Source organism: Aulonocara stuartgranti (assembly GCF_965226115.1).
Source record: "Aulonocara stuartgranti genome assembly, chromosome: 14".
Lineage (NCBI taxonomy): Eukaryota > Metazoa > Chordata > Actinopteri > Cichliformes > Cichlidae > Aulonocara > Aulonocara stuartgranti.
Window position 1 is genome coordinate 20,296,761 of NC_138950.1, and position 26,707 is coordinate 20,323,467.

General features: G+C 39.9%; 1 protein-coding gene across 1 annotated transcript; it reads right to left on the minus strand.

Annotated features, from left to right (window-relative positions):
- Positions 1–2,593: 2,593 nt before the first annotated feature.
- unc119a1 (unc-119 lipid binding chaperone a1) lies at positions 2,594–25,920 on the minus strand. The gene is made up of 5 exons (XM_082503465.1): positions 25,594–25,920; positions 6,963–7,076; positions 6,670–6,763; positions 3,767–3,939; positions 2,594–3,661 (listed from the first exon to the last, which is right to left on the minus strand). The coding sequence occupies exons 1-5, from the start codon at positions 25,715–25,717 to the stop codon at positions 3,549–3,551; spliced, it is 618 nt and encodes a 205-aa protein (XP_082359591.1). The 5' UTR covers positions 25,718–25,920; the 3' UTR covers positions 2,594–3,548.
- Positions 25,921–26,707: the final 787 nt, after the last annotated feature.

Here is a 26,707-nt window from a genome sequence, read left to right on the forward strand (position 1 = left end):
AAAATGGAATGGTCCCTCATTCAGAGAAAATATTATGCGTCTCGTATTGAGCTGAGAAGAGACGCAGTTTGTCCCGTACTTCAGCTAGAATGAAAAAAAGACACAAAGCTGGATTTATTCTGTCGTTAGGCTGCACAGCTGCCTCTTCTTCTCTCATCCTCTCACCCTCCCTCTCCTGTTTCTACTTCAATCATGAAACTGATCAATGATCAGCTGATCGGCTTTTCTCTCTTGTTTGTTTATCGCCCACTTTGCGCCAGAAAGAGGAAACCAGCGGATGTCGCCCTAAACAACAGCAGCACGTTTAAGCTTGATCAGCTGTTGTTAGAATTTATTTAATATTAATTTCTAGTATCAGCTGATGTTTGCTGGAGCCACAGCTGTAAACCTGCTGGTCATGATATCAGTTTGTATATCTGGTGAGAGGGAAACATGAAGATGAAACCAGGAGATGTCCTTACTGAAGCATCAGAGCTGAACAGGTGATGGAGAAACAGGTTTACCTTTTAGGTGACATGAATGAGTTGAAGTTATGAACTGTTTCTGAGAGACAAATAACACCAGGCTCCTTTTTTAAGCAGCTTACAGCTGGTAACTGCAGGGGCGGGTCTAGGAAAGTTTTGCCAGGGGGGCCAGGTAGGGCATTAACAGGGAAAGGGGGGCACAAAGAAATATTTTTATTTCTTATTCTCATTTAAAATATCTAGCTTTTATTAAATAATTATCTGAATCTTGCGAACAAAGTTTTTATCTGACGTAAAATGTATAGAAATCATACATATACCAAAAAGACTGTACATCACTGTCACAACAGCGTTTGTTTTCATTCAAAGGCTTTATGGCTTTAATACCTGGTGGGCTGGTCTGTAGTCAAAATGCCCAATTTTTTGTCCCAGTCCAGCCCTGCAGGTTAATACTGGCAGTGTCACCATGCCAGCTGACTGTATTTCATCATCAGCCAGTGTTGTTCTTTATACATCAGTATTACCAAAGTTTACCATAAGGCAGCATAGAAAGTATTTACTTGCTTTCAGGTTTTATTCAAATGTTAGTCTTTTCAGTTGTTTCCTCACTTTTTTCCTGTTTCAAAATCAAACACCAGTTTGTGAGAAGATTATCTTCTTTTTTTAACAGGCAGAAAAAGTTTTGCATTGGCTAATTTCCCAATTGTATGTTAAAAATGTTCGTATTTTAATATTCAAAAATATTTTTGCCCAAAACATATGTGCACTATATGTCAGTAAAAATACTATGCAAATATTGCTGTCCTTGAATGCTGAATAAGCACTGACAAAGCACTGATTGTATCTCTTGTACTTTATCAACAGAGTATCTAAAAACTTTGCACCGTAGTGGTTAAAATCTCATTCTAATAAGAGTTAAAAGTGCATTTGGTTATTAGGTTTATAGGGTTACTGAATTATGGTTAACGGTTGGTAGAATTTTTTTTAACATTATCTGCCAATTACATCTGCCACCCTTCTCCAAATCTGTGCCCCTACCTGGCCCCCCAACAAAAATTTTCTAGACACGCCACTGTTGAAGCCATCGCTGCAACAGACTCTGATGAAATTGGTTGTTGAGATTTTCACTGCATGCAGTCACAGTTCAGCTGATAGGACAGAAGAGCTCGTGTATAGTTATTGTCTGAAACATTTTTCCGCCTCCATTTCTTCTTATAGCTCCTGATGAATTAGACTATTCAGTATTAGAGGTTTACAAAGTGCATGTGTTTTGGTTCATTGCTTCTTCCTGCGGCTCACTCCCTGATCAGCAACAAGCAGCAAACAAACACAACAAACCTTCTTCACAGCAGCTGTTTTTGACTTGAACTAGTCAGCAAGATAAGGCAGGTGTTACTAATCACGTTAATGAAGGCTTAGTTTCTAAGCAGAACAGCACCAAGCTTCATTAATGTGATTAGTTACACCTGCTTTTACCTGCTATTAGAAGAAAACAGTTGGAAACCGTTAGAATATTCTGTCGATGATAGATATTTGGATGAAACCAGGTGGTTGGAAATATGACCTTACATGGTTGCTAATTTTGCTCTGAAAGGTTTCCACTGCCTCTGGGTGTCCAAAAAACCCCTTGTTGTTTCATGTTTATACACCATTGACCAGAGTCTGTGTATCATGTACTCACTGGCTCAAACCATGCACAGTATGTGCTGAGAGGGAAAAAAAGAAAGAAAAGATGCTGATGATTGATGAGTGATACAGTGGGAGATGCAATAATAACGGTGCAGTAAGACTGTTGCTACAGAAGATGGCGACAAAAACACGTTTTGCTTGTTGCGTGTTAGGAATAATCTTTGGACATGCTTTACTTTCTGTGTGCATTTGACTGTTTTCTACATCAAATAAGTCAAAGGAAGAAGAATTCCAAGTAAAAGCACATCTTAAAGTGTAGAGGATGTTAAATGGAAAGTCTGCAGTCTAGGGAATTTATAAACCACTGCAGTCCATTTAAAGGTAATCAAGTTCAGTCAATAGTATCGTCTGTACCTCAACTTTAGGTCTTTTTTCTTTTTTAGTGGGTGTATTTGGAGTGAACCTCACTGTTAATGAAAAAAAACCAGCAAATATCAAGGTCCCACAAAAATCCCACATTTATTGCAGTTATGGAATTTTGGTTGTCAAAACTTTTTTACATACTTTTATTTATTTTTTTGCTTAAAACATTTATTGTAATTAAAGTATACACAGTGCTCAGTACTACAGAGATCGTACTGGATATCAAAATTGGTATCTGACTTTGGGCTAGTGTAACTCTCTGACACTTTTTCCAAAATGGCTATTTATTTAAAAAATACTCCTCACGCACTACAGTAGTAGTAGTACTACGGACATGAAAATATATGACAACAAGTGACACATTCACAAAGACAGAGTACACAGTGCCGTCATTCAACTGAACGATGGCAGATCACAGGAGGAGGACTGAATCATTCAGATGTGTGTGCCACTACAAAGACTTTGCTGAACCTCTGCAGTACAAATACAGTGAGACTCCTATACAAACTATATACTGTAAATATACATCTGATTTTTTTTATTCTTACTGCTTTTAGGGCAATTTCATTTCCTCCTTTGTCTCATTCTGTGTTTCCGCCTTGTCTGTTTGACTTCGGTTTCTCTTCCAAAACACACAAAAGAAAATAAAAAAGTTTTCCTGATGAGAAACTGGAACCCACATATACAGACAGAAAGCAACACTATGTACAGACACCGCATGTGTTTGCTGCCCACACACTCACTCACGCACGCTGATGCAAACTGAGGATAAAACTTGCAGAATTCAGTGTTTCTGCAAAAAAAAAAAAAAAAAAAGAGGCAAAGGGAGAAATCTGATTGGCCGGGCAGCTCAGTACCTGAATGGAAATGCATGGAGCTTAACAGGGAAGGAGACATGAGTATTTAATGCCAGTGATTTGTCCATCAGTTCATCTGTTTCTGGTCCTGAAGTGATAGCTGGATTATCGAAAATGTCTAAAACAGGGAAGGAGAAAGAGAGAAATGGTGGAGGGTTGCAGGATGGAGGCTTTCCTACGGCCCTCCGCTGTAGGAATAATCTGCCTTGTTGTGCATCACCAGCTTGTTGTCCACAAAGTAGAAGCTGTCAGACTGTGTCTCGTAAGGGTGCAGGATCATCTCACGCACTGAGAGAGGGAGAGAGACAGCACACAGCGTTCTAAAACATCAAATCCATCTAAACATGGGGCGGGGGTATTTGTCTCGAGTGCGTCGGAGTGTGTGACACTCACTCATTTCCTCGGACAGCGTGGGGAACTCATAAATGTGCTCGCACGTGTTCTTGCTGCTGGGCATGCAGAAGCCAAACTCGAAATCAAAACTCTTTAGCAGCTGATCGCGGAAGTAGTGTCTCTCAATCATACGGAAGTTGTTGATGGGGGTGTCACCAACCGTGAACTCCACTCTGCAGAGACACAAAGTGGACAAAATACACCCACCAACGAGTAAGGGAATGGAAATACAAACTGCTGTCGCTGCTTTTGACACTTATGATAACAGTTGTAAGAACGCAACAAGGGAAAAGCCTAGTAACAATCAATCTAGATTATCTGCAAACCCAATTCCAAAAGGGTGGCTGCTTAAAACGTGAATAAAACTGAATGCAATTATTTGCAAATCTCAGAAATTCCATATTTTACTCACAGCAGAACACAGAAAACATATCAAGTACTTAACCTGAGAAAATGTAACATCTTAAGAAAAAGCTTGTTTTGAATTTGATGGCAGCAGCACCTCTGGAAAAATTTGGGACAGGGTTTGTGTTCACCACCGTGTAACATCACCTCTTCTTATAACAGTTTGTAAAATGTAGGAACTGAGGAGAGCAGCTGCTGGACTTTTAGGAGAAGAATATGGTGGTGTTTCTAGATTATGGATGGATATGTCTTTTTTGACTGATTTGTGGAATTCACAACAAACTGTGATCAAAGAAAACGATTTCTGGAAGAGTTCCTGATTCCTGACAGAATCATGTCTGTTTTTAATGCAGCACAGTCTGAGGGCCTGAAGTTCACAGACATCCGATAAGCAGCACCTGGCTGCTACTAAAGCCTCTTAATTCCTATGGAAGCAGAAAGGATGCAAGTCTCCTTTATTAGGTTATGGGAGAGTGTCAGATCTGAACACGCTGAGTAGCCTTTAGTGTTTAATTGCATTGGTTGCTTCAGAGCTCTAACAAGTAGCTTTCACATTAGAAATAAATAGCAGTGAAAAAATAAACACATTAGCTTTATTATTTTTATGCGGTTGTGACGAGCAAATCACTTTACTTACAACACACTGCACTGCTCTCTTGTCTTAATTATTCTTTACTGTTATATTTTTACATTCTGCTTACATCTCCATCACCTGTTCCTCTGATAATGTCTCTGATTGGAGCAGACCATGTGCCATCGATCCCCTTTTTGCTTGGAAGAAGAGCGAAACAACACGTCAAACTTTTATGTGAGCCTGAAGCAGAAAGTCTGAGTTAAATAAGAGAGTCGATAATCATAGTCGTGATACCTGTTATCTCTGACTGAGGTTTCACATTTTGTTAAGCCCGGTAATGCAAAGAAGGCCTGGTTTTGTTTAGCTTGCTCTGGAGCACACCCATAAAGGAGGCTTAAAAAAAACATAGTTTGGTGAATTAAATGTGATTAGAAATGATAAAAAGGATAAATCGAAGTTATAAAATTAAAAAATGAAGACTGTCAGGGGTTTTGAGTTTTGGGGAGTTTTGGGTTTTCTATAATTTTGTATTCTTATCTTGTTTTATGTTTCTATACTCTATAATATTGATATTTAGCTTGCTGTATTTCTTAGTGTTTATGGGACCTTTTTTCAATCTTGGTTGTTGTTTTCACGACTTTAGTTCTGACCCTTTGTTGCAAAGACCTTTAGGTTTGGTCTGTGTTTTGTGGGTTTATGACTTCCTTTTGGTTTTCAGATAGGAGCTCTCTGTTTATGTTGTTAGTTTTACTTTCCTTGTGTTTATGATTTCTTATCTGTGCCTTTAGTTCCCTGCTTGTTTTAGCTGACGATAGGTTTTTAAATTCCCTTTTGTATTCCAAATTCTGTTCCTTCCATCTTATGTTTTGACCTCTTTTCAATTCAATTTCATTTATATAGAACAGCAATTACAACAGCAGCCACCTCAAGGTGCTTTATATATACCTACAAAAAGACTACCTCCATGAGCAAGTACTTGGCGAAAGTGGGAAGGAAAAACTCCCTTTTAACAGGAAGAAACTTCAGGCTCAGGGAAGGGAAGCCATCTGCTGCGACCAATTGAGGACGAGGGGGAGAAGACAGGACAAAAGGCACATTGTAGGAAACACAGAGATGAATAACTAATGATTAAATGCGGAGTGAAAAAAGGTGAATGAAGAAGAAAAACCCAGTGCATCATGGTCCCAAGTCCCCAGCAGCCTAAGCATATTGCACACTAACAAAGGGATCCAGCCCTAACTATATAATTGTATATTTGAGTCTTGGTCTCAGTGTTAGTTATTTCTTGTCTTATTTTGATAGTCTCCTGTCACTAGTGCTTTGCATTTAATTCTACTTCCCCTGTCGCGCCATCTCTGATTGGTTTCAGCTGTCCTCCCACCTGTTTCCTCTCCGGTGTATATCTATTGTCTCAGTCTTTCCTCCTTGCGTGTTTTCTTAGAAGAGTTGTAGTTTTGGCAAGTTTGTTCTTCACCTGCATTATTTTGTATTTTAGTAAAAACACAGCATTAAAGCTGATTTTGAGTTTACTTTCCATTTTCTCAGGCCTACATTTTGGGTCCATCCATCCAGCTGTCAAATGCACTAAAACCATTTACTCTACAGGTTAACACACACATAATCCAAATAATAATAATAATGATGATGATAATACTACTACCAATAATAATGATACAAATTTAGGGCTAATCCCAGTTTAGATTAGTCAGTTGATGTGTTGGTTTGAAATCTGCACTCAGTCTCATGATGAGCAGTTTTGGCTACTTGGTGCCCGACTCAGCAGATGGGCTGGGCCACTCTGTTCACACTCATCGCTGTCAGCCTGCTGCCTGTGACACCAGAGCCTACACATATCCTACTTCCGGTACGTTCCCTCAGTCGGAGCAGCAGGGTTGACCGGATATTACACCACATGGGGACTTACGTGGCTCCAACCTGCCGCAGCTGTAGGAAAGCCGGGGTGAACTGGTATCGGACAAAACGGCCGGCATTGGGGTCACACTGCTTTTTACCACCAGCTGAAGACAAGATGAATAAAAACAACAAAAAGCAGTCAGCTTTTTGAGTTCCAGCCCTTGCTCGGCTTATTTGAGCTATGCACATATGCGTGCAGGTTTTTCCTATTAAACTGATGAACCAATAAACCATCTGACATACTGGAAGGTTTTTGGACCTGCCATATAATGTGTTATCTAGTTTCTGCACGTTGGAGCTCACCTGGTGTCGGAGGTTTGGTGATCTCAAAGAGGACAGTCCCCGTTTCCATGTCACGGATCTTAAATCTGGTGAAGTCGATCATGTGGACGTTTTCTTCTGGAGAGCAGAGGTAATCTGAAGACAGAAAAAAAGAAAAAAATGTGTCTTAGGTTCTTCTGTTGTTTTGTACATGATACAAAACCAACTGTCAGTTAACCACAGACTTCTGTTACACTCCAAGAAACAGTCATATCTGTTGTTACAGGCAGGCCCGAACCGGTCTCACATTCATAAAAGCCAGCTCTGCGCTGAAGAATAGTCACCGGTGTAACATCACAGCGGTGCCAGGAAAGCCATTTTTGCACGTTTTTATCTTCCTCTGCGCCGAGAGAAGTCACAATACAAAACTCCCTACTTCAGCTACTTCAGTGAAAGCCAAGACAGACGTTCAGGTCACGCTGAGCTCAGGGAATTGTCTGAGTCGCTCAAAAGGATAGACACACAAAGCAGAAGCTAAACACGTTACTCAAAGTTTCTAACTTTCAAAGCAACTCACTAATCTCTCATATGTTTGTACTTATGTGCATCGGAAGATACGCCCAGAGTCAGGTTTGACAGCGGCAGTTATGTAGTCTCATTTCTGGCGAGTGATTGAATTGTTTTTGTGATTGGTTTGAGTATGCATATACTTACCTTCAGATAAAGAAATCTTACAAAACAATACAGAAAACAATATGGTGATCCTATTATTGTATGCATGAGTTGTATGTTAGGGTTGTTTAGAAATAGCTTTTCTTTATTTAACTTTTAACTAAAGTTGAAGTTTAATGGCTTAAACATAGTTTTGCTCTGGTTCTATGCAGAGCCTACAGACAGCTTTGCAGATCAACTTCTACATGCATTTATATAGAGAAGCAAAGGTGCTTTGTGTTGTAAGATAAGGATCCTACAATCACCTGGGAGCGGTGTTACAAACAAAAATAATTTCCCACAGTCACCCAATTCAGTTCAATTTAATTAATTTCAGTTGTATTTAGTTTTCATATTGGCAGCTAACAATAACAGTTGCTTCAGGTTTTATACCTTGAAAGCCCCAAACAATCTGACAGTCCCCTATGAGCAGCACAGACAATGTCGCCTAATCATTCAAGCCTTTGTATGTGAAGAGAAGGATTCAATTCTGGATTACACTGGGAAATAATAAAGAGAAGCGCATATATGAGAAATATGATCTCGCTTTCTCTCTCTAGTTGTTCCTCTCTAGACTTTTCAGGGGCCTTTTAGAGCCAACCAAAGGTTTTCTCTTTCATGGGGAACACATCTGCCTTCCACTTTCCTGCTCTGGACTGCACTTTTCAACTATTCTGTATTTGACCTATGCAGGGCATCATCAACAACAAAGCTACATGTTATTGTTTGGAGAACTGCATCAGTTGCATACCTGCTTAGGATCTACAACCGGACACCAAAGCAGCACTGTAAATCTTGCCTCGTTGTGGCTGTTTTTGAAGCTTATGGATGGCTCTGGACCACAACTTGGTTTTTCCTGCTGTAAATTCAGGCTGGTGGGAGACCTCCCATGGTGCAAAAAGCAGTTCTCCTCTCTTCCTGTGCCTTTATATGCCACATTACATTAACATGTCTTCAGTTTCTCCTTTTTGTTGTGTGTTGTTGATTTTTATTTTATTGTTATTTTTTTTAAAGAAACATTGTATTGGGTCAAAGCAAACATTCTCATTCTCATATAATTTCGGATGCTGTTACCTCTCATTTGCTGCTCTCATGTGCTGAAAATCTAAATTACGATAAAGAATTTTTGTCCACTTTTAAAACACGTCTTAACCCCAATTTTATCCTTTGATTTTCAGCCTCAGCGAGACTTAGCTTTTCTTGTAATTAAATTAGCTACTAACTAATTAATTAATTACTTTGCTTTTTGCTTTCATTTGTTTTTTTATTAATGTATTATATAATTTTATTATTTTGTTCCAATGTTCAGCACTTTGCATCACCTGTGGTTGTTTTAGAATGCTTAATGAATAAAGATGATGATGATGATGATGATGACTTTTTTACTGTCCTGTAATATTGTTGACCAAACAGGTTGCTTTCCGACAATAACAATAAATGGTTTTTTTTATCACTTTTCTCTTTCAGGATTTTGATGGCATTAAACCAAAGAACTGTCAGATTTGGCCACGTTGGCGCTATGTGTGCACGTATGTGTGCACGTATGTGTGCACGTATGTGTGCACGTATGTGTGCACGTATGTGTGCACGTATGTGTGCGTGGCATGTGTGAGACACTGCCTTCCCAACGGGGCAGGATTAGATCTAAGAGGCTTATTGTGTTTTACCATCACATGGACTGACTGTTTGAGAAGCGCAGACACAAATGCACACACTGTATCTCATTAGGGTATGGTAAGGGCAAGTATTATTAGCTGTTTACGTTGCGTAAGTGTTGAAGGGTCTAAATGCGTTATCACCTGACTTGAACGGATCTATGTATTTGTACACACACACACACACACACACACACACACACACACACACACACACACACACCTGCACAGTTACATCTTTGACTCCTTCCTTCTGAGGGTTAAGGAGCAGATGGGCCACACAGGCTTTAGCCACCTGCTCTGAGGTATTTATAGACTTCTTCATAAAGGTTAACACACAACACTTAATGTGAAATTTACTGAACACCAATAATAATCATAATCAATCAATCAATTTATTGATAAAGTAATAATAATCTTAAAAAAGAAGAAATCTGAATGCTGTTATGCCGGAGTTAAAGAAAATGGAGATTTACACAGGTGGTGAAGTGAGACCCATTACTTAACAGACCTTATTATTTTTTCTAAGGACAGTCTCTTTGGTTCTTTAGAGTTTCTTTCACACTCCAACCAATGCTAACATCTGACATGTATTTTAACTCACAATTTGCATAGAGTTAAAAACTTTATGAGCTTTGATATTTAGGTGAATGAGATCGTGTCATCTTTCTACGGTGGCCCTGTGAAGTCAAACAAACTGCAACTTAAGAAAAATGGAAAAACACCACAAAAAGCAGACAAAACAAAACGGAAGTGTTTTTGGGAGACAATTATGTGACGGACCAGCTTCAGACGTGAACTGCACTGTAAAAAAAGAAAAGAAAAAAAAACTTAGAAGAAGAAGACAGCTGTAAAAACTTGATGCTGGGAACCCAGTTGTGTATTCTGTAAATCATCATTTGTTTTTCGGTTGGGAATCTGTGCAAGCTTTCTGGAATGTCATGCGGAGTTAGCTACAGTCCAGGGGGATTCAGTTACCACATTAAACATTAAGTGTAATTCAATTTGGGATATTTGATCATTAAAAAAATGAATTTGCTATTAATAGATTAATGTGGATACTTTGACACTAAACCATGAACAGAATGGCTGAATGAACGCAACCCCCTGGTTTAGTCACTAAAACAGTTACCGTTAGCTTGTCACTTCCGCAGCTGGTCCGTCATGGTAATGCTTCCCCTTTCTATGAGGTTTTTTTTTCTATGTCTGTTGTTCTTTTGTGTGTTTTTGCAGCATTTTTATATTGCTTGTGTTTTCTGAAACTGGAGTGACTTTCCATTTTCATAGTGAATAACGGCGTGATCAAGAGATTTTTGCCTTTAAAAAAAAAAAAAATTTCGGTTACTTTCTGAAACAGTGAGAGTATAGATAGCGTGTGTTTATTTGCAGCGTCCTCTAGTGCTGTGGTTTTTTAATGTGAGGGGCTTATATGCACTGGGAACATTACTATAAGCCTAATGTTACTGCTGCAAATGCAACTTTCACATAGGATTTAAAGAGTGCCTGCATGCTATGTGGCCTAGACGCGATTAGCATGGAGTCGTTTTGAAATAAACCCAAGAACTGAAATCGTCGTCTTGGCTGAAAGCTGAATCAAATACTGTTATCTAACACAGTGCAAAACTACGCTCTTCATGCTGCAGAGATTAGATGCTTGTTTGGGTTACTCACACTAATAACATAAGTATCTACAACCTCTCTCACCTCCCCCAAACCATTTACAGCTCATGTTTAATATGACAGCATGTCAGGGTCCTGAGCTAAATGACTGTTTCAGGGATGCAGCAGAGTCAGAGAGGAAAGTGTTTACACTCAGGATCCAAAGCTTAAAATAGCTACTGTAATTGCAGCTTTGACATTATTTTCAAAGTGAAGGATGTATTGGGTATGTTACACTGAAGTCCATCGGTGTGTTACCCTGCTCCCACGGTTAAACCATCAACTTAAAAAGGAAACTCTCGCATGCGTACTGCACTATTCAAAAGTCTTGAGCTACCTTTGATTTCTTTATATTCTGCTATGAAAACAGGAAATAGGTGCAATGACTTATTGAAACATCAGCATACATATATGGAAATACTGCATATAAGGCACAGATAGTTACCATGCTAATAGGCCTGAATGTCAGTATTTGGTAAGGCCGCCTTTATTCTTTAGCACAGTCTGAACTCTCCTGTTAAACTTTCTTGTAATTTCTTTAAGGAATAGTTCTCCAGGCTTCCTAAAGGATATTCAAAGCTCTTCTCTGGATGTTGTCTGCCTTTTGTTCTGTTCTTTGTCAAGATGATCTCATACTACTTCAATAATGTTCAGGTCTGGGCTCTGGGGAGGCCAATCCATGACTGATAGTGTTCATCTATGTGTTATTCTGACAGGTATGCTTTTACTGCACTGGCAGTGTGTTTAGGATGTTTGTGATGCTGAATAATTAAGCTATTGGCCATCAGATGATTTCCAAATGATACTGGACCGTGGATCAAAATTTGATGATACTTTTCTGCTTTTATAGTCACATCGATATTTACAAGATCTCTAACACCACTGGCTGAAATGCAGCTCCAAACCATAACAGCCTTTACCGTGTTTTACAGATGGCCTCTCTCCTTCCTTGATTTGAACCAAAACTTTTCATAAGACAAACATTCTTCTGAAAATGGTCAGGTACAAGGACTGGACTGAAATTATGTGAAAAAGCAGCCAATGTCCAAAGAAACGCTGAAAGGACTTCAGAAAACCTGGAGAACTATATCTCGCTCCTCGGAAGCAAAATATATAAGAAATGACGGGTGGTTCAAAACGTTTGCACAGTACTGTACATACAAAATCAAAGATTAGGTCAGAACTATTCCCACAGTTTACTCACAGTATATTATAACATTGCTAGAACGCCTTTGGCTGTTTTGATCGAACGAACATTGACTGAAAACTCAAAGTCAGTGCTCTTTCCCTCTGTCCAGTAAGAATCTTTTATGTTACAACCTCAAGGAAAACTGAACTCATCATTTTTGGTGAAATAGCCCTTCCTTTTCTCACAATCTGTCTGACGAGTGCTCTAAGTCTATTTTCTGTAACAGCTACTAAACTTGCTGTCTTTGTGGACAGATGACTGATAGATGTACTTGGTGAATCAGAGACGGCTTCTTGCCAAACCTGATGAAAAAGACAGATGGAGCGTTTCATCTGATAGCAAAGCCAATGAAATCACTTTCATCCAGTGCAGTGCAAGAATTTGCACACTTCTGTGTGCTCCTGTGGTCGCATGAAGCCCAGACTACACACTACAAAACACACTTTGATTTCACAGCCTCTGCACATGGAGCAGCTTGACTGATGATGGGTGACTGCCTTTCAGAGATTTGTAGTAGTCATAAAATATACCCCTTTCACATGCTCGGTGTTTAGAGAACACAAAATTTGGTGTGAGGGGAAAAACACACAAACTGAAGGAAAAATGTCATTTTCAGTTTGTGAAACATATTTAGAACACCAAAAAAGAAATAAATAAAAAGAAATAAAAAAAGACAGAGAAGTACAGTATAAACAAATAGGTCTCAGACTGGTTTCTGAAAACATGTAGCTGGGGCAAATCTACCTACTATAGCACATTTGGAATTATTTATATATCGTCTGTGAAAGCAATTAAGTTAGGAGTTAACTCTGCTCTAGATGGTTTTCATCCTGCTCGGGGGCTACTCCACCAGTTGTATCTTTGGAAGATATTTAAGGGTGTGTGGGAGTTTACCCAAGCAGTCTAAAGGCATTGGACTGCTTTCTTTAAGGTGTCCTGTGAGGGGTGTTTCAGGAGTCTGTTGTAAGTTACGTAACTGCTGATTAATGGGAAGAAAAATACTACTGCTGAAGCCAGCATCTTAACATATTCCAGCCATGAAGATTACCCCTGCACATTTAAAAAATTATGCTCTGTGTCAATGTGACACAGACGTCTAGAGCAAGCATCCATATGTGAGGATTGGGAAGTGACCGTCGTCTAACTATTGTTTCAATCAGCGCATCACAAATACACAGTGCTAAAGGGCACTGTATGTACCTCTAAGTGACTTTCAGAAAACAGCATTATTTAACACCTGGGGAATAAGAATAAGCTTAAAATAGAACATTTTAGGCTTTACACACAGTAAGTTTTGTCCAGAGAGTAAAACTTGTTGAACGCGTAGCTTCACTGGTGCTGTAAAAAGGAAACCTGTACACAGCATCTCACTAACAAGGAAAAAAGTACAAGAAAATAACCGTCCATCATTGTAAAGACAGGACATCCATAAAAATGTGGTTAAAATGATGGTTCTATTCGTCAGTTTGCTCTTCTTTCCTTTTTGCACACACACACACACACACACACACACACACACACACACACACACACACACACACACACACACACAAAGTGCTGCACTTCACTTCCTTCAACACTGTCACCTAGCAACGCTCCTTGTGATAGAGCACTAGCTCGATTAGCCAGTCTTTTTCCTTCTCCTGTTCCACCTGCCTGCTCCACAACAACAAGGTGCAGCAGCAAATCAAAGGAAAGCATCTCGGATTTGACATCAGTCGTATGCAAACGAAATGCACCACGTCTGGGATCCAATGGAGGTATGCCTGAGGCCTCCTCCTATGGAGGTTTGTGCAGGATGTGCCTGAAGTGCAGGAGAAATTAGACATCCTGTGGCAGTGAAAACAGTGACTCCACTTGTGACATGAGACCTTACTGTACTTGTCATTTTGCTGAAACATGTCATTATCTTCCAGCTCAGGTAGGCTGCCTTTAATTCTGCCTTTGCCTTTTGGATCTTACTCTAACCTCGACACATCTAATTTCTTGGATAACAATCAGACTCATGCTATTAGACTAACATCAGGCTTTTGTTAAATACATGAATTTTCAGTTGTCAACAGAGTCCTGAAAAGAGGCAGCAGCACCTCTACAGAGAGTAAAATTAGCACCAAGTCAAGAGTCATGCTGTGCTCCTGCGTTCAGACTCCCAGAGCCTGTCTGACGGGTGCCACTTATAGCTCCCTAATCCCTGAGATTAGCCCGGAGTTACAGACTTTCAGCCACAGGGATTGACTCCACATGGCTCATTCTTTGACTGCGTGGCCTTTGATTAGTTTTAAGACCTTGTTTTGAATAAATCTAAGAACACAAGTAAGGAAAATGCAAAACATGTTTGCATGTTTTCACCTTAAATCCATAGCCTTTGGCTGCTTGTGGCATTAGCATTACACGTTGGAGTTCACGTAAGGATGTATGGTGCACCTGAGTGCGGCGGGTTGTTTCATGTCTCTCAGTTAACAGAACCTGCAGGCAAACTGACAAATGGTGAGGTTCATGGAGAGGTTGCATTCTGAGCAGCTGAATGCAGATGAGATTTTTCTCCTCTTATCTTTCTCCAACCAGAAAAAAGAGGGGGGAAAAGATCCGGGGCTTCCTGTATCTTATGATCAGTGCTGGTGGTGATTCTTTACATTCGTCTGCAATGCACTATGGTTCCTAAATTAAGTAATCACATTAGTTACTAATCAAATATTTATGTCAATTTTGTTACGCAAGTTCTTTAATTACCTGCATAATTTTTGCTTGTGCACTAATCACTTGACTTTGGTTCACGTGGCGGATTTGGATAAAAATAGCAGAGTCGTCTGTAGCTTCTCAGGGGTGGATATAACAAATAATCTTGTGGACATTTGTTTTCATATCTTAGTGAGGACAAACAATTGACATAATGCCTTCCCTAGCCACTTGCCCTAACCATCAGAAATGAATGCCTAACTCTAACCTAACCATAAACTAGTTGTAACCCTGACACAAAACCCACATTTTGAGTCTCAAAAATACCTTTAAACTCGTGGGGACGGGCATTTTGCCCCCACAAATATATTAGCATTCCAGTTTTTGGCATATTGAAAAATGGCACTTTATGTATGTTGATTGCACTTTATGTACACACACACACACACACACACACACACACACACACACACACACACACACACACACACACACACACACACACATAAAAGCACACAAAGCAATGAAAATTTGAGAATTTTTTTCCCTTTGTTTTCTTTTTAAGATGTTGGAGTGAAAACAGATGATAGCATTCACCTAGCTTACTACAAGGAGTGATTGTTGTTACCTCTGCCAGCTGTTTTCCTTTTCCACCCTTTATGCCTAGCTATGGTGCAGTGGTTAAAAATTTGCTTGGCAATTGCAAGCATGCTGGTTTGGTTCCAGCTGGAGGCACAAATCCCTTCTGGGGTTGCCTCAGGAAGGGAATCTGGCATAAAACTCTGCCAATGCAGAGCAAACATGCGGTGCTACCCAATGGAACGACCCCTTGTGGTAACAGAACAGCTGAGAGTAGCTTTTATGCCTAAACTAGCCTTCAGAGAATAAAAAAGTAAAATCCCTACAAAAACTGCAAATGCTGAAATTAAACATATAATTTCTCTTTTTTGCTAGCAAGGCAAGTTTATTTATATAGCACAATTCAACAACAAGGTGATTCAAAGTGCTTTACAGAGACATTAAAAAATCAAAAACAAATAAAAAGCATGATTTAAAATTGATTTAAAAAAACAGTAGATAAAATCTGTAGTTAAAATGTAAGTTTTGAAATTTAAGCTTAAAAGTGTGGATTTGATGCTTTATTCAAATGCAGCTAAGAATAGGTGAGTCTTCAACCTGCATTTAAATAAACTGAGTGTTTCAGCTGATAGCAGGCAAAGATCCTCAAAGATCAGCAGGTTTGATTTGTAGGGTAGTGCACACATGTATACTGAATGTAGGTCATCTGTTCTTCAGGTGGAACCACTTCAGTATGGAGTATGATATAACCTCTGCCTGGTAGTAAACACACACACTCCACCTCTCTTCATGGACATCATCCATTTTAAAAAGTGCATAAAATAGCTCAAATTAAACTGCAGAACAAAACAGCTCAAAATATAAAAACATATTTAAAAAAACTACTGATGTTTTTATTGTAACTTGTAAAACTGCACCTTGCAAATAGATAGAGACTGCTTAAAGCAGCAGATTCAGCAGCACACTGATATGAATATTTGAACTCTTATAGTATGGGCCTCCAACCTGTGGCTTTGGATCCATATGTGGCCCTTCCACCTGTCTCCAGTGGCCCCCTTTGGCTCTGATAAGAAAACTAGATTAAGAAAATGATCCTCTTAAATTCTCTAGACCTCCGTATCAGTGGCTAGCATGGATGCACATCTATACACGTCCTGTTTTAGTGTCCTTAGCTATGAACTGAAAATAAAAGTGTCATAAGAAACTTAACAGTGATGGTCAGATTTGTTTGCTTTAATCTCCGATGCTGCTGGTATACTTTACCTGTGGCTGGACTTCTGTCAGAATTAATTTGAAATGTGTCTTTTACTATTTTCCTATATTTCAGCAAATACTTTTATCTGTTTCTCAAACTTATTATCATTACTTATAATTTAATTCCTTAGCACAAGCATGGGAAGAACTCATAATGGCTCAACTCTGTTTTAAAGTGGGTCTATACGGTTTGTTTTTCTTTAAAATTGTTCTGTTTTGTTGATAATAAAACATAAGCAAACTAAACGCTTTTAGTTATTTTAGGTCTCGAATTTCATGAATGCAACAAAATCTTGGTAACACTGAAAAAGAAATGCAACGTCAGAGTACCAAATAATCACTATAACTAGTCTACTGCAGAGTAATTACATGTGGTGAAAGATTTTAACTATTTAAACCTGTTAGCAATGTTACTGTAGGTTAATTTATATGTAACAAGCCGTGTCCCTCCGTTAAGATAACATTAGAAAAAATTTATTTATTTATTTTTTATCTCAAAGCTGGGAAATTCTTTCGTTATAATAGGTAAAAAGTGAAGTTCAGCACAGCAAACATCTAACAAATAGCCTGCATAAGTCAACACTGTGGGGCTCTAGTTTCTCCCAATATACACAGCGTGTAAATTTAACACTACTTTAATGTAAATACTTTTATTTTTCCTTTAGTTGAAGAAGATTTACAAGATGGTAGTGAGGCCTGCTGCAAATGAAACCAGATATTTACATACACTTAAAAAAACACAAAAACATTTTCTTTACCCTCAAAGATGAAATCGAGTCTTGTTTTAGATCAATAAATATTAACGTATTTGTTGTATTTATGAAATGTCTGAATGAAGAAAGAGAAAATTGTTATGTATTTTTTTTATTACTTTCATCAAAGTCAGAAGTATACATATACTTCCTTTGTGTTTGGTTTGCCCTGAAACTGTTTCACTTGGTCAAACGTTTTTGGTATCCTTCCACAAGCTTTCTACAATAGCTTGCTGGAATCTCGTCCCACTCCTCTTGACAGAACTGGTGTAACTGGTACAGGTTTGTAGGCCTTCTTGCTCGCACTCGCCTTTTCAGTGCCACCCACAAATTTTCGATGGGATTGAGCTTTATGATGGCCACTCCAATACCTTGACTTTGTTGTCCTTAAGGCACTTTGTAACTAATTTGGAGGTAGTGCTTGGGGTCATTGTCCATTTGGAAGACCCAAGCTCTAAATTCCTGGCTGATGTCTTCAGATGTTGCTTTAATATGTCCACATAATTTTCTTTTCTCATGATGCCCTCTATTTTGTGAAGTGCACCAGTCCCTTCTGCAGCAAAACAGCCCCACAACATGATGCTGCCACCTCCATACTTCACAGTTGGGATGGTGTTTTGAGGCTTCGAAGCTTCCCCCTTTTTCATCATTACGGCCGAACAGTTCAATTTTGATTCGTCAGACCAGAGGACATGTCTCAAGAAATTAAGATTTTTGTCCCCATGTGCAGTTACAAACTGTAGTCTGGCTTTTTTAATGGTGGTTTTGAAGTAATGGCTTTTATCCTCCCAGAGTAACCGTTCAGCTTTTGGTATTACGGGACTTGTTTTGTTATGGATAGTGACACTGACGTATCAGTTTCAGCCAGCATCTTCACAAGGTCTTTTGCTGTTGTCCTGGGGGTGATTCGCACATTTCGCATCAAAGAAACATTCCTCTCTTGGACTCAGAATCCGTCTCCCTCCAGATGATTGGTTGTACGTTCCCATGCTTTTTATATATCTTAACAGATGAACGTTGGACCTTCAGGCATCTGGAAATTGCACCTAAAGATGAGCCACACTTGTGGACCTGTTTTCCCATGATGTCAAAGAAAGGCTCTGTGATTGGGGTATGCCTTTATATGCATCCACAGATGTGCCACCAACTCAAATGGACTCAATTAACCTATCAGGAACTTCTCAAGCTCAGAATGGAATCATCTGGAGTTTTCATTTTCTTTAAAGACACAATAAACTTAGTGTATGTATACTTCTGGCTTTAAAGAAAGTAAAAAATACATAACAATTTTCTCTCTTTTTATTTTGACGTTTCACAAATACAGGAAATATGTTAATATTTATTGATCTAAAACAAAAAAGTTTACTCTCATTCAATTGTTGATGGTAAAGAAAAAAATGTTTTTGTGTTTTTTTCTGAAGTGTATGTGAATATCTGGTTTGAGCTGTGTGTTGTTGTATGGTTTGGAGATGGAGGCACTGACAACAAGACAGGAGGCTGAGCTGAAGATGTGAAGATTTTCATTGGGATCAACCAGGATGGATAAAATTAGAAATGAGTGTATCAAAAGGACAGTAACTTCTTCAGTTTAAAAGTTAAAAGCTCTTGTTGTTGATATTAATGTGATTGTGTTGAAAGTAGTGCAGTGTCCTATTTTAGTGATGGTGTAAAAAGAAGAAAACGCCCATTTTTTTACTAGTATTGGACAACGAATGTTAAAGATGGAGGAGAAAAAAAGGAAGACCACAGAAGAAGTTTGTGGATGAAGGAGGACACGCACCTCTGTGGCGAGCCCTAAAGGGAACAGATGAAAGAAGGTTTCAGCTGTAAAGGACGTCCAGCTCAGCAGAAAAGCAAAGAGTAAAGTTGACTACATCCTGTTTAGGATCACCCATTTTTAATCTGATGTAGCTCTTTCAGAAAATTCTTCCTATCAGGAGGAGAAAATGAGCAGAGATCCAGCATGAATGGCTACAAGCATATGTTTAGTCTCTTGAAGCCACAGTAAATTTTCTAGACTGCTGATTGCAATTTGTAAGGGGCATGAAAAAATATTAATGTTACTGAATAAGCAGAATATTTTCCAATTACTTATTCAGATGCTCCACTGATGATTGTCATTTAGCTTAGCTATGCTGGGGAGTCTAAATTCATCTTCAAGTAAAACTAAAGGTTTATTACACTACGAGGGTTCTGGTGGCATCTTCGCATACACAACTGAACTAAAATTATTCAGCACCAAACCCTGACCTGTGGTAATTTTTCTATTTCAGCTCTCACGGTTTGTCATCCACAAGCAATCAGAATTGATTATATGACTTAACACAAATACCAGCACCAGCCAGTAAGCACAGAGTCATAGGTTATTGATCAGTAACCATGTTAGACCCGATACAGGGTGATGGCCGTCTCACAAGTGCACGTTTACCATAATCCAATTGCTTAAGCAAAAATTAGGCCTAAACTCATGTGAGGGACACCTCACGAGACCGTGCCGGTGACTGATGTGGATTCAAAAGCCATCTCTCTGCGCTTCAGATCGCTCCGAAAGAATAACCTTGCGACAGCTGTGCATGGGAGATTAAGAACCGGCTGCACCAATCAATTTTAATTAAAACTGTATCCATTGTGCTGGCACACATCACAGAGTGGAAATCCCGCCCGATGTAGATAAAGCGCTGCTCTGTGTCCCAGACTTATTAAGGCCAAATAATTGATTGCCCATTAATGTAAAAGGAGCAAGATCGCTTTGAGTAAATCATCTGGATAATTCAAAATTACACACAAGTGATCCTTTGAGTAAAAAGACCCACAGTCTAAGAAAGCATCTAGTGTGGTCATGCTCCTCTCTTCCCACGAAGGTGTCATTTTTTACACTGAAGATAACTTTTTTTTAAACCTGGCTGTATTTTGGAAAAAGGGAAGTGTCAGGTTCCAAACTTTACATCCATCCTTCACGAGACCATTACAACAGGTACAGCTGGATGAAAGCTCTCTAAGGGTGTTTTCAAACCTATAGTTTGCTTACTTTGGTCCAAAGCTACTTGTAAACTTGTAGCAAACTAACCACGTGAGAATGTTCATTCCGCTCATTGGCCAGATGTGTCTGGGGCGGGAACTACAAAAGTAAATACAGGAAGAAGGTTCTGTATTCTGGACCTGTGCTCATCTATAGTACACAGTAGTAGTATCAGGGTGGGATCATGTTCACACCATAAACAAACCGCTCTGGAGACTGAGACTCTTTGGAGGAGGTGGTCTTGGTGCGGTTGTTTTGGTCTGCAACCGAGTGCGATTACCATGTTCAAACCTGCACAGACGAACTGATTTAAACTGACCAATCTCCTTTTTCAGGCTAATTAGGACATGAATGAAACAACATCGAAAGCAAAAAAGTCAACACAAACTAAACTTCTACTGCGTGCATGTGTGCTTTTGTCTCAACTAAAGATAGCTGTCACCTTGAAAAGTGGTAAAATCTAGTGGTCATTCTATTCATAATGGACATTGTGGTTTTAAGAGCAGCATGGTGATTAGTACTGTTACCTCACAGCCAAAAAGGGCTTGGGTTCAGATCTGGGCTGAGGCATTTTTGAATTGCATAAGCAGTCTGGACAGTTTCACATTACCAGGTAACATGATGAATGTAAGTACCCAGCAAAAATTGTGTTAAATGATCGCTGTTTTATCATATTTAAGAAACAGTTCTAAAAGTTGTGCTGTTATCTGGTTGTCTGCTTCAGCTGTTTTGTGGATGTCATGGTTGTTAAGAAGAATTTTGGTACATTATGATTTCTCTATGAAAACAAAACAGAAACTTAAGCACCATAAAATGTGATCGAAGTCATGGCTTTGATAGCTAACCTGCCAACACAACATGGACTCTAAAAGCTTGTGTTAGAAGGGTCTGACTGGACCATCTCTGGTCTCTGAAAAATAAAGCCAGCATGTAAGTGGCTAAATCTTCACTTCCTCTGTGTGCTGCTCAAGACTGACTCCAACAGGTTACAAAGTCTAAAAGCTTACAGCAATGCAATAATGTAATGCAATACTGTACTAAATTCAGTAATTACACTAGCTGCAATTGTGTCATTACAAAAGGTCTTCATTTATCTGCGTGCCGCTTGGATAAAGTTTTTAAAGTTCATGTGTAGCAGGAGGAAAATAGCAGCGCAGTCTACAGCAGACATTACTTTTATTTTTAGTTCCCAGAAGGGCAAGAGAGAGAAGGTAAAGTGCAAACTGCATCCAAGACAGAAACAAATGCATTATACTGCTTCACAAGCACCTGCAGAGACAACATGCTAATGCAAAGCTACACAGCAAAATCTCCAGTGTTAAATTAACACTGGAGAGTGTCTATATGGGTCCACACCTCTGAGTGTTAAATACAACACTGTTGAGTGTTAAATTAACACTTTTGACAGTGTTATATGTTTAAAAGTAACCTAGTCAGTTTTGAAGATTAACAATGGCTAACACTGAGCAGTGCTGATTTTCTAACACTGGAAAATAACTCAAAATGTTAGAAATATTCCAGTGTTAGAAAATCAGCACTGCTCAGTGTTAGCCATTGTTAATCTTCAAAACTGACTAGGTTACTTTTAAACATATAACACTGTCAAAAGTGTTAATTTAACACTGGAGATTTTGCTGTGTAGTAAAGAACCCAGGATGATGTTAAATCTGAATGTTTGCTGACCCCAGCCCAGTACCCAAAGCCTGATCTTCAACAGGTAATGAAAGCAGTGATGGACAATCAGGTTTGAAGCCTTTGTTTCTACCATTTTATGTTTCTAATTTAAAATCACTGTGGTGATAGCTTTGAAGTCTCTTTGGCCTGGTTTTCAGCTTTATGGTTGTACCTAAAAACTAAGAGAAAATAATACGTATTTATTCTCATTAAGGTACAAATAGGGTAGAGCTGTGGAGACCTGGCTTGTCTGGTCTTGTTCTGTTAAAGCCAAATAAAGATCTGTTAGTCTGTTTAACTGACTGGCCTCCAAGTTGTCCGGCAAACCTCCACACCACATGCCCGCTGGACCTGCTAGCCGCTCCTTCCTCGCCAGACCACCTACAGCCTCATCTAGCATCGAACAGTCATTAGACTGAACCTCTTTACTGTATTTGTGTCTTTTGGAGCATTTATGTTGGATTTGTTTGGTTGCTCTGTCATCCAAGCAAATCCATGAAGCAAATCCATGAAGCAAATCCATGAAGTGTATCCATCATTATGTTCATTCATTCAAATTAGCACTAATTAGCCTGTATGGGTGTCTTTGCATTGTAGCTGTCAGTTTATGATTGCAGCTAACTGCGCTAACTAGCATTAGCTAATAAATTAGCACTCCATTCTTTCATCCATATCAGGTACAGTGCAACAACAGGCTGAAGAACAAAACCAGTAAGCCCATCTTTGATCATGACCTCAGTGTTTGAAAGTTTGGCTATGTATATTGGTTGTATCAACAGCAGAATATAAGGAAAGGTAAACGTTAAATACAGTTAATTCAGTGCAGGTGTGGAGGATGAGCACTTTTGACAGAGACCATTTCAAATCAGCTATAATTTGTTTAAACAACTGAGGTGTAATGAATGACTGATTCAGTATTTTTATGGTTTTGGTGTGCAACAGTGAATGCATCCACTGCTGCACACTGATATCATAAACCAAACACACCCACAGTCACAACCCTTCCCATAGCGTTCCAACAAAGGGTCATTTCTGTCTGAATCCACCTGCTAACAGCAGTATTTCAGGGATCTGGATCTCTCAGGTAGCTGTAATCTCACTGTGGACTGTATGTTTTAAATTGTCAGCTGGAAATTTAAATGCATTTTCAGCAAGAGGCACAATTTTCCTGAAATCCTGACTGCCTTTCTGCGGCACTCAAGTGCACTTACATGGAGACATAGTTAGACATGGTGGATGACAGGAAAGTGGCTACAATAGAGAATTAAATAAACATAGAATGTTTCCAGAAATGTCTGTAACAGGATCAAATATTTTAAATTTAAGTCTCCCGTTTTTTCAGAAATCTGTGTTTGATTATAACCAAGAATAACATATTTCACACCGCTCTTGTCCATCAGTAATTCTTGATATGAGGTTACAGGATTGCAAGCGCAACATTAATTTAGTGTCAGCAGTAAGCCTGCTTACAGTATGTCCGTCTGCAGCCATATCATAAATCATCTGTAATGCAAACAGTGAACTGATTATGTGCCATTTTTCATGTCACAGCACTGTTTCTCATCTGCCTGGATTATATTGCTTCTCCGTTCTGCCTGTGTGACAATGAGGCGCTGTGCCTTGCTTATCAGCACTGAACCACCATGACAGACTGGAGATGGGCTGCCCCAAAATGGTGGCATTTGCTTCCCAAAAGCACAAAAGGAGAAGTCATTTACACAGCAGGCTGCGGTATTTTCTGCAGACGCCTTTTCTCTAAAAGATTTTCTTTCCCTTGCAGCAGAAAACAATAGCCAAAATTATATGAAACTGTGCTTATCTGTGGGATATGTGTGTGTGTGTTTTTTGTTAAATGGTGAGGACTTGGAACCACTTTTGGACACCTCGGTGTGAAATAGGGCTTGACGACAGGTTGAAAAAGTCATCTTTCACCATCGAGGATTACAGCCACACCGCGTGTCTATAACAGGGTGCAGCTCAATAAATGAATGAGTGGCAAGCACATTTGTAAGCTTATTCCTAGTCTCCAGGGTCATTAATTACCTGAGGTGTATGGCTCCACTGCAGAATGCTGTTACAGCCATTCTGACATAATCCAGATTACATGTCAGTGGAGAGCGGAGATTACCGCACCATCACGAGTGATTTAGGAATTATCAGGCTGATGCAGGCCGAGCACTGCCTCTCCTCTTCTGAGGGGTTACTGGATGAAAATCCATGTGACTGTTTGAGAAAAGAATGAGAGCGTGACTTAAACCGAACTGAATAAATAAAAATAAAGGCAAAAAAATTGGATTTGTTTGCCTTTTCACTTTGTCGAAAGATCAGTCACTTGTTGAAATCCCTTCTTGTTGCATGATAATAGTTGGGAAATCTTAACTCTAATGTTTAGATTAGCATCTTTTTTTCTCATTGAGTTGGGGTGTGATTTAGTGCTTCATCACACAGTCTTTTAATACTGCATATGGATATTCCAGTCATTAGTAACAGTTTGGTCACATTTGCTCCTAAAGTTGTTAAGATGAGGCTCAAAAAAACTAAAGTAAAATCAGCTAATCACATTTCTTTGCTCACACTAACTGTCGCAGGCCTCGAGTAGTGTTACTATACTGTAAGTTTTCACACAAGCCACCTCCACAAATTGTACAGTTTCATAATAGTGCATCCTTGATCACCACAGAGATGCAATAGATGGACTAAAAGCACCTGCGTGAAACATCCTTGTGAGAAGAAGACACGTGAGAGAGGCTTTCACTGTTCCCCTTCTCCAGCACAAGTTTATTAAAGTGTTGGGAAAGCAGGCCTGGTGCTGGGGAGAGCCTCTGTGGCCTCCCTGCTTCCATTACATAATGTGGAAAGTGTCAGTTATATATGACAAACAACAAGTTAATGGTATCACTGTCTTGTTTTTGTTCCAACTATCTGAGAGGAGCTATAATCAGTGGATCACCTCTTCGGCCACCTGTTACCTCAGAGCCACAGGTATCTTGAGGTGAGGGAGTAGTAAGCATCACTCAGGCCCCCCTCCCCTGCAGTGGGAGTTGAGAGGCGCACATTAGAAGCACCTACACTCACCTGCTGTCTCTTTCAGTGCCTACACAGTCAAACACAGAGGTACAAAAACAAAACAAAACAACTGGAAGCATTCACACACACACACACACACACACACACACACACACACACACACACACACTGATGCATTAGTAGTACCAGTCAAACTTTGCACGGCAAATACATCTGCAATTGGACGAGACATCTAATCTACAACTGCACACTGACTGAAACGCACACTGATTACAAGTGGTTAATCCTTTTTTCTTAAGCTATAACACTCGGAGGTTATGTCAGAGTCGCTGTCCATGGTATCTGTCAACAAGGAAAGCACATTTACAAAAAAAGACACCGCGAACAAGGAAGGAGCACATGGGTCTGCACTAATCCCATCTAACAGTAAGGCTGAACTCATCCCCCCGTATCGTGCGAGTTGCGGCGGGTTACTCACTCTTGGTGATCTTCTGTAGCCCGAGCACATCCTCGGGCGTTATTACGGTGTGTTTGCGCAATTCTTCTTCGGTTGTAACCGGGATGCCCATGTCTGATGAGTTGCAGCCTTGCTGCACTTTCATGTCCGGCAGGAGAGGGTTGTTCGGAACGCGACCTGGCAGGAACTGAGGCTTTCTGATGTTCTCGGCGTCGTCGCCGCAGGAGCCGATTTACTTGCGCCTTTAGTTACGCGATGGCTAATACGCCGTACAGCAAATAGGCTCTACTCTGTTACAAGAATAACTCATTCTCCGAGCCTCCTCCCCTTCTCGATCCGGTAAAAGATAAAAATCAGCCCTCGGCTCCCTCCCTCCTTCCCTCCTCCTCCAAGCCTCATCGGCTCTCTCGCAGCTATTTAATCCAAATCCTGCGGCTTTAAAGCGACCGGCGATGCGTGGCTGTCCGTCTGCGCGCCTCGTCATGCGCTGCCGGTGCGTGCGCGGTTGGCTTTTTGCTCAATAACAGTTTCGCACCTCCGAGATGAGCTCTGGCACCTCCCGCGTGGAAGTTAGTGGGGGTCAGGAATAACCGCTGGAAATCGTATTGTGGATGGTGCGTTCACTGCACTGCTGTGTGGAAAGAGACAGAGGTGCTAAAGTGCACGGCGGAGCTCGAATGTGCAAGCTACACAACGCAAGGCTGTCTGTTTTTGTTTTGTTTTTTAGGGCAGTTATTTAGCCTCCGAAATATAATCGGTGCTGAGGCTTGGAACTGCACAGCTGAAGAGAGTCATCAAGATAGAAATGCAGAGCGACCGGCAAACCAAACAATGTCACGGTATAGTCACAGAACTATTTAGACCATATGGTCTAGATTGTGCTTTGACACTGTCTGCTTTGAAGATCCACGTGTTCACATCTGTCTGAAGCTTGTGTGTCAGCAGGTAGGGTCCAGTGAATGTGTTGAGAGTGAACCAGAAACAAAAAACTTGAGTTCCAGGCTGGAAAATCAAAAGAGCGAGCTGAATGACAAAGAAAGGCACTTCAGACTGCTGTTTCATAGCCAGTCTGAGCAGCATCGAACATCAGCAACATCTGAAGAAAAAAACAACAACAAGAGGGAAAAGAAAGTAG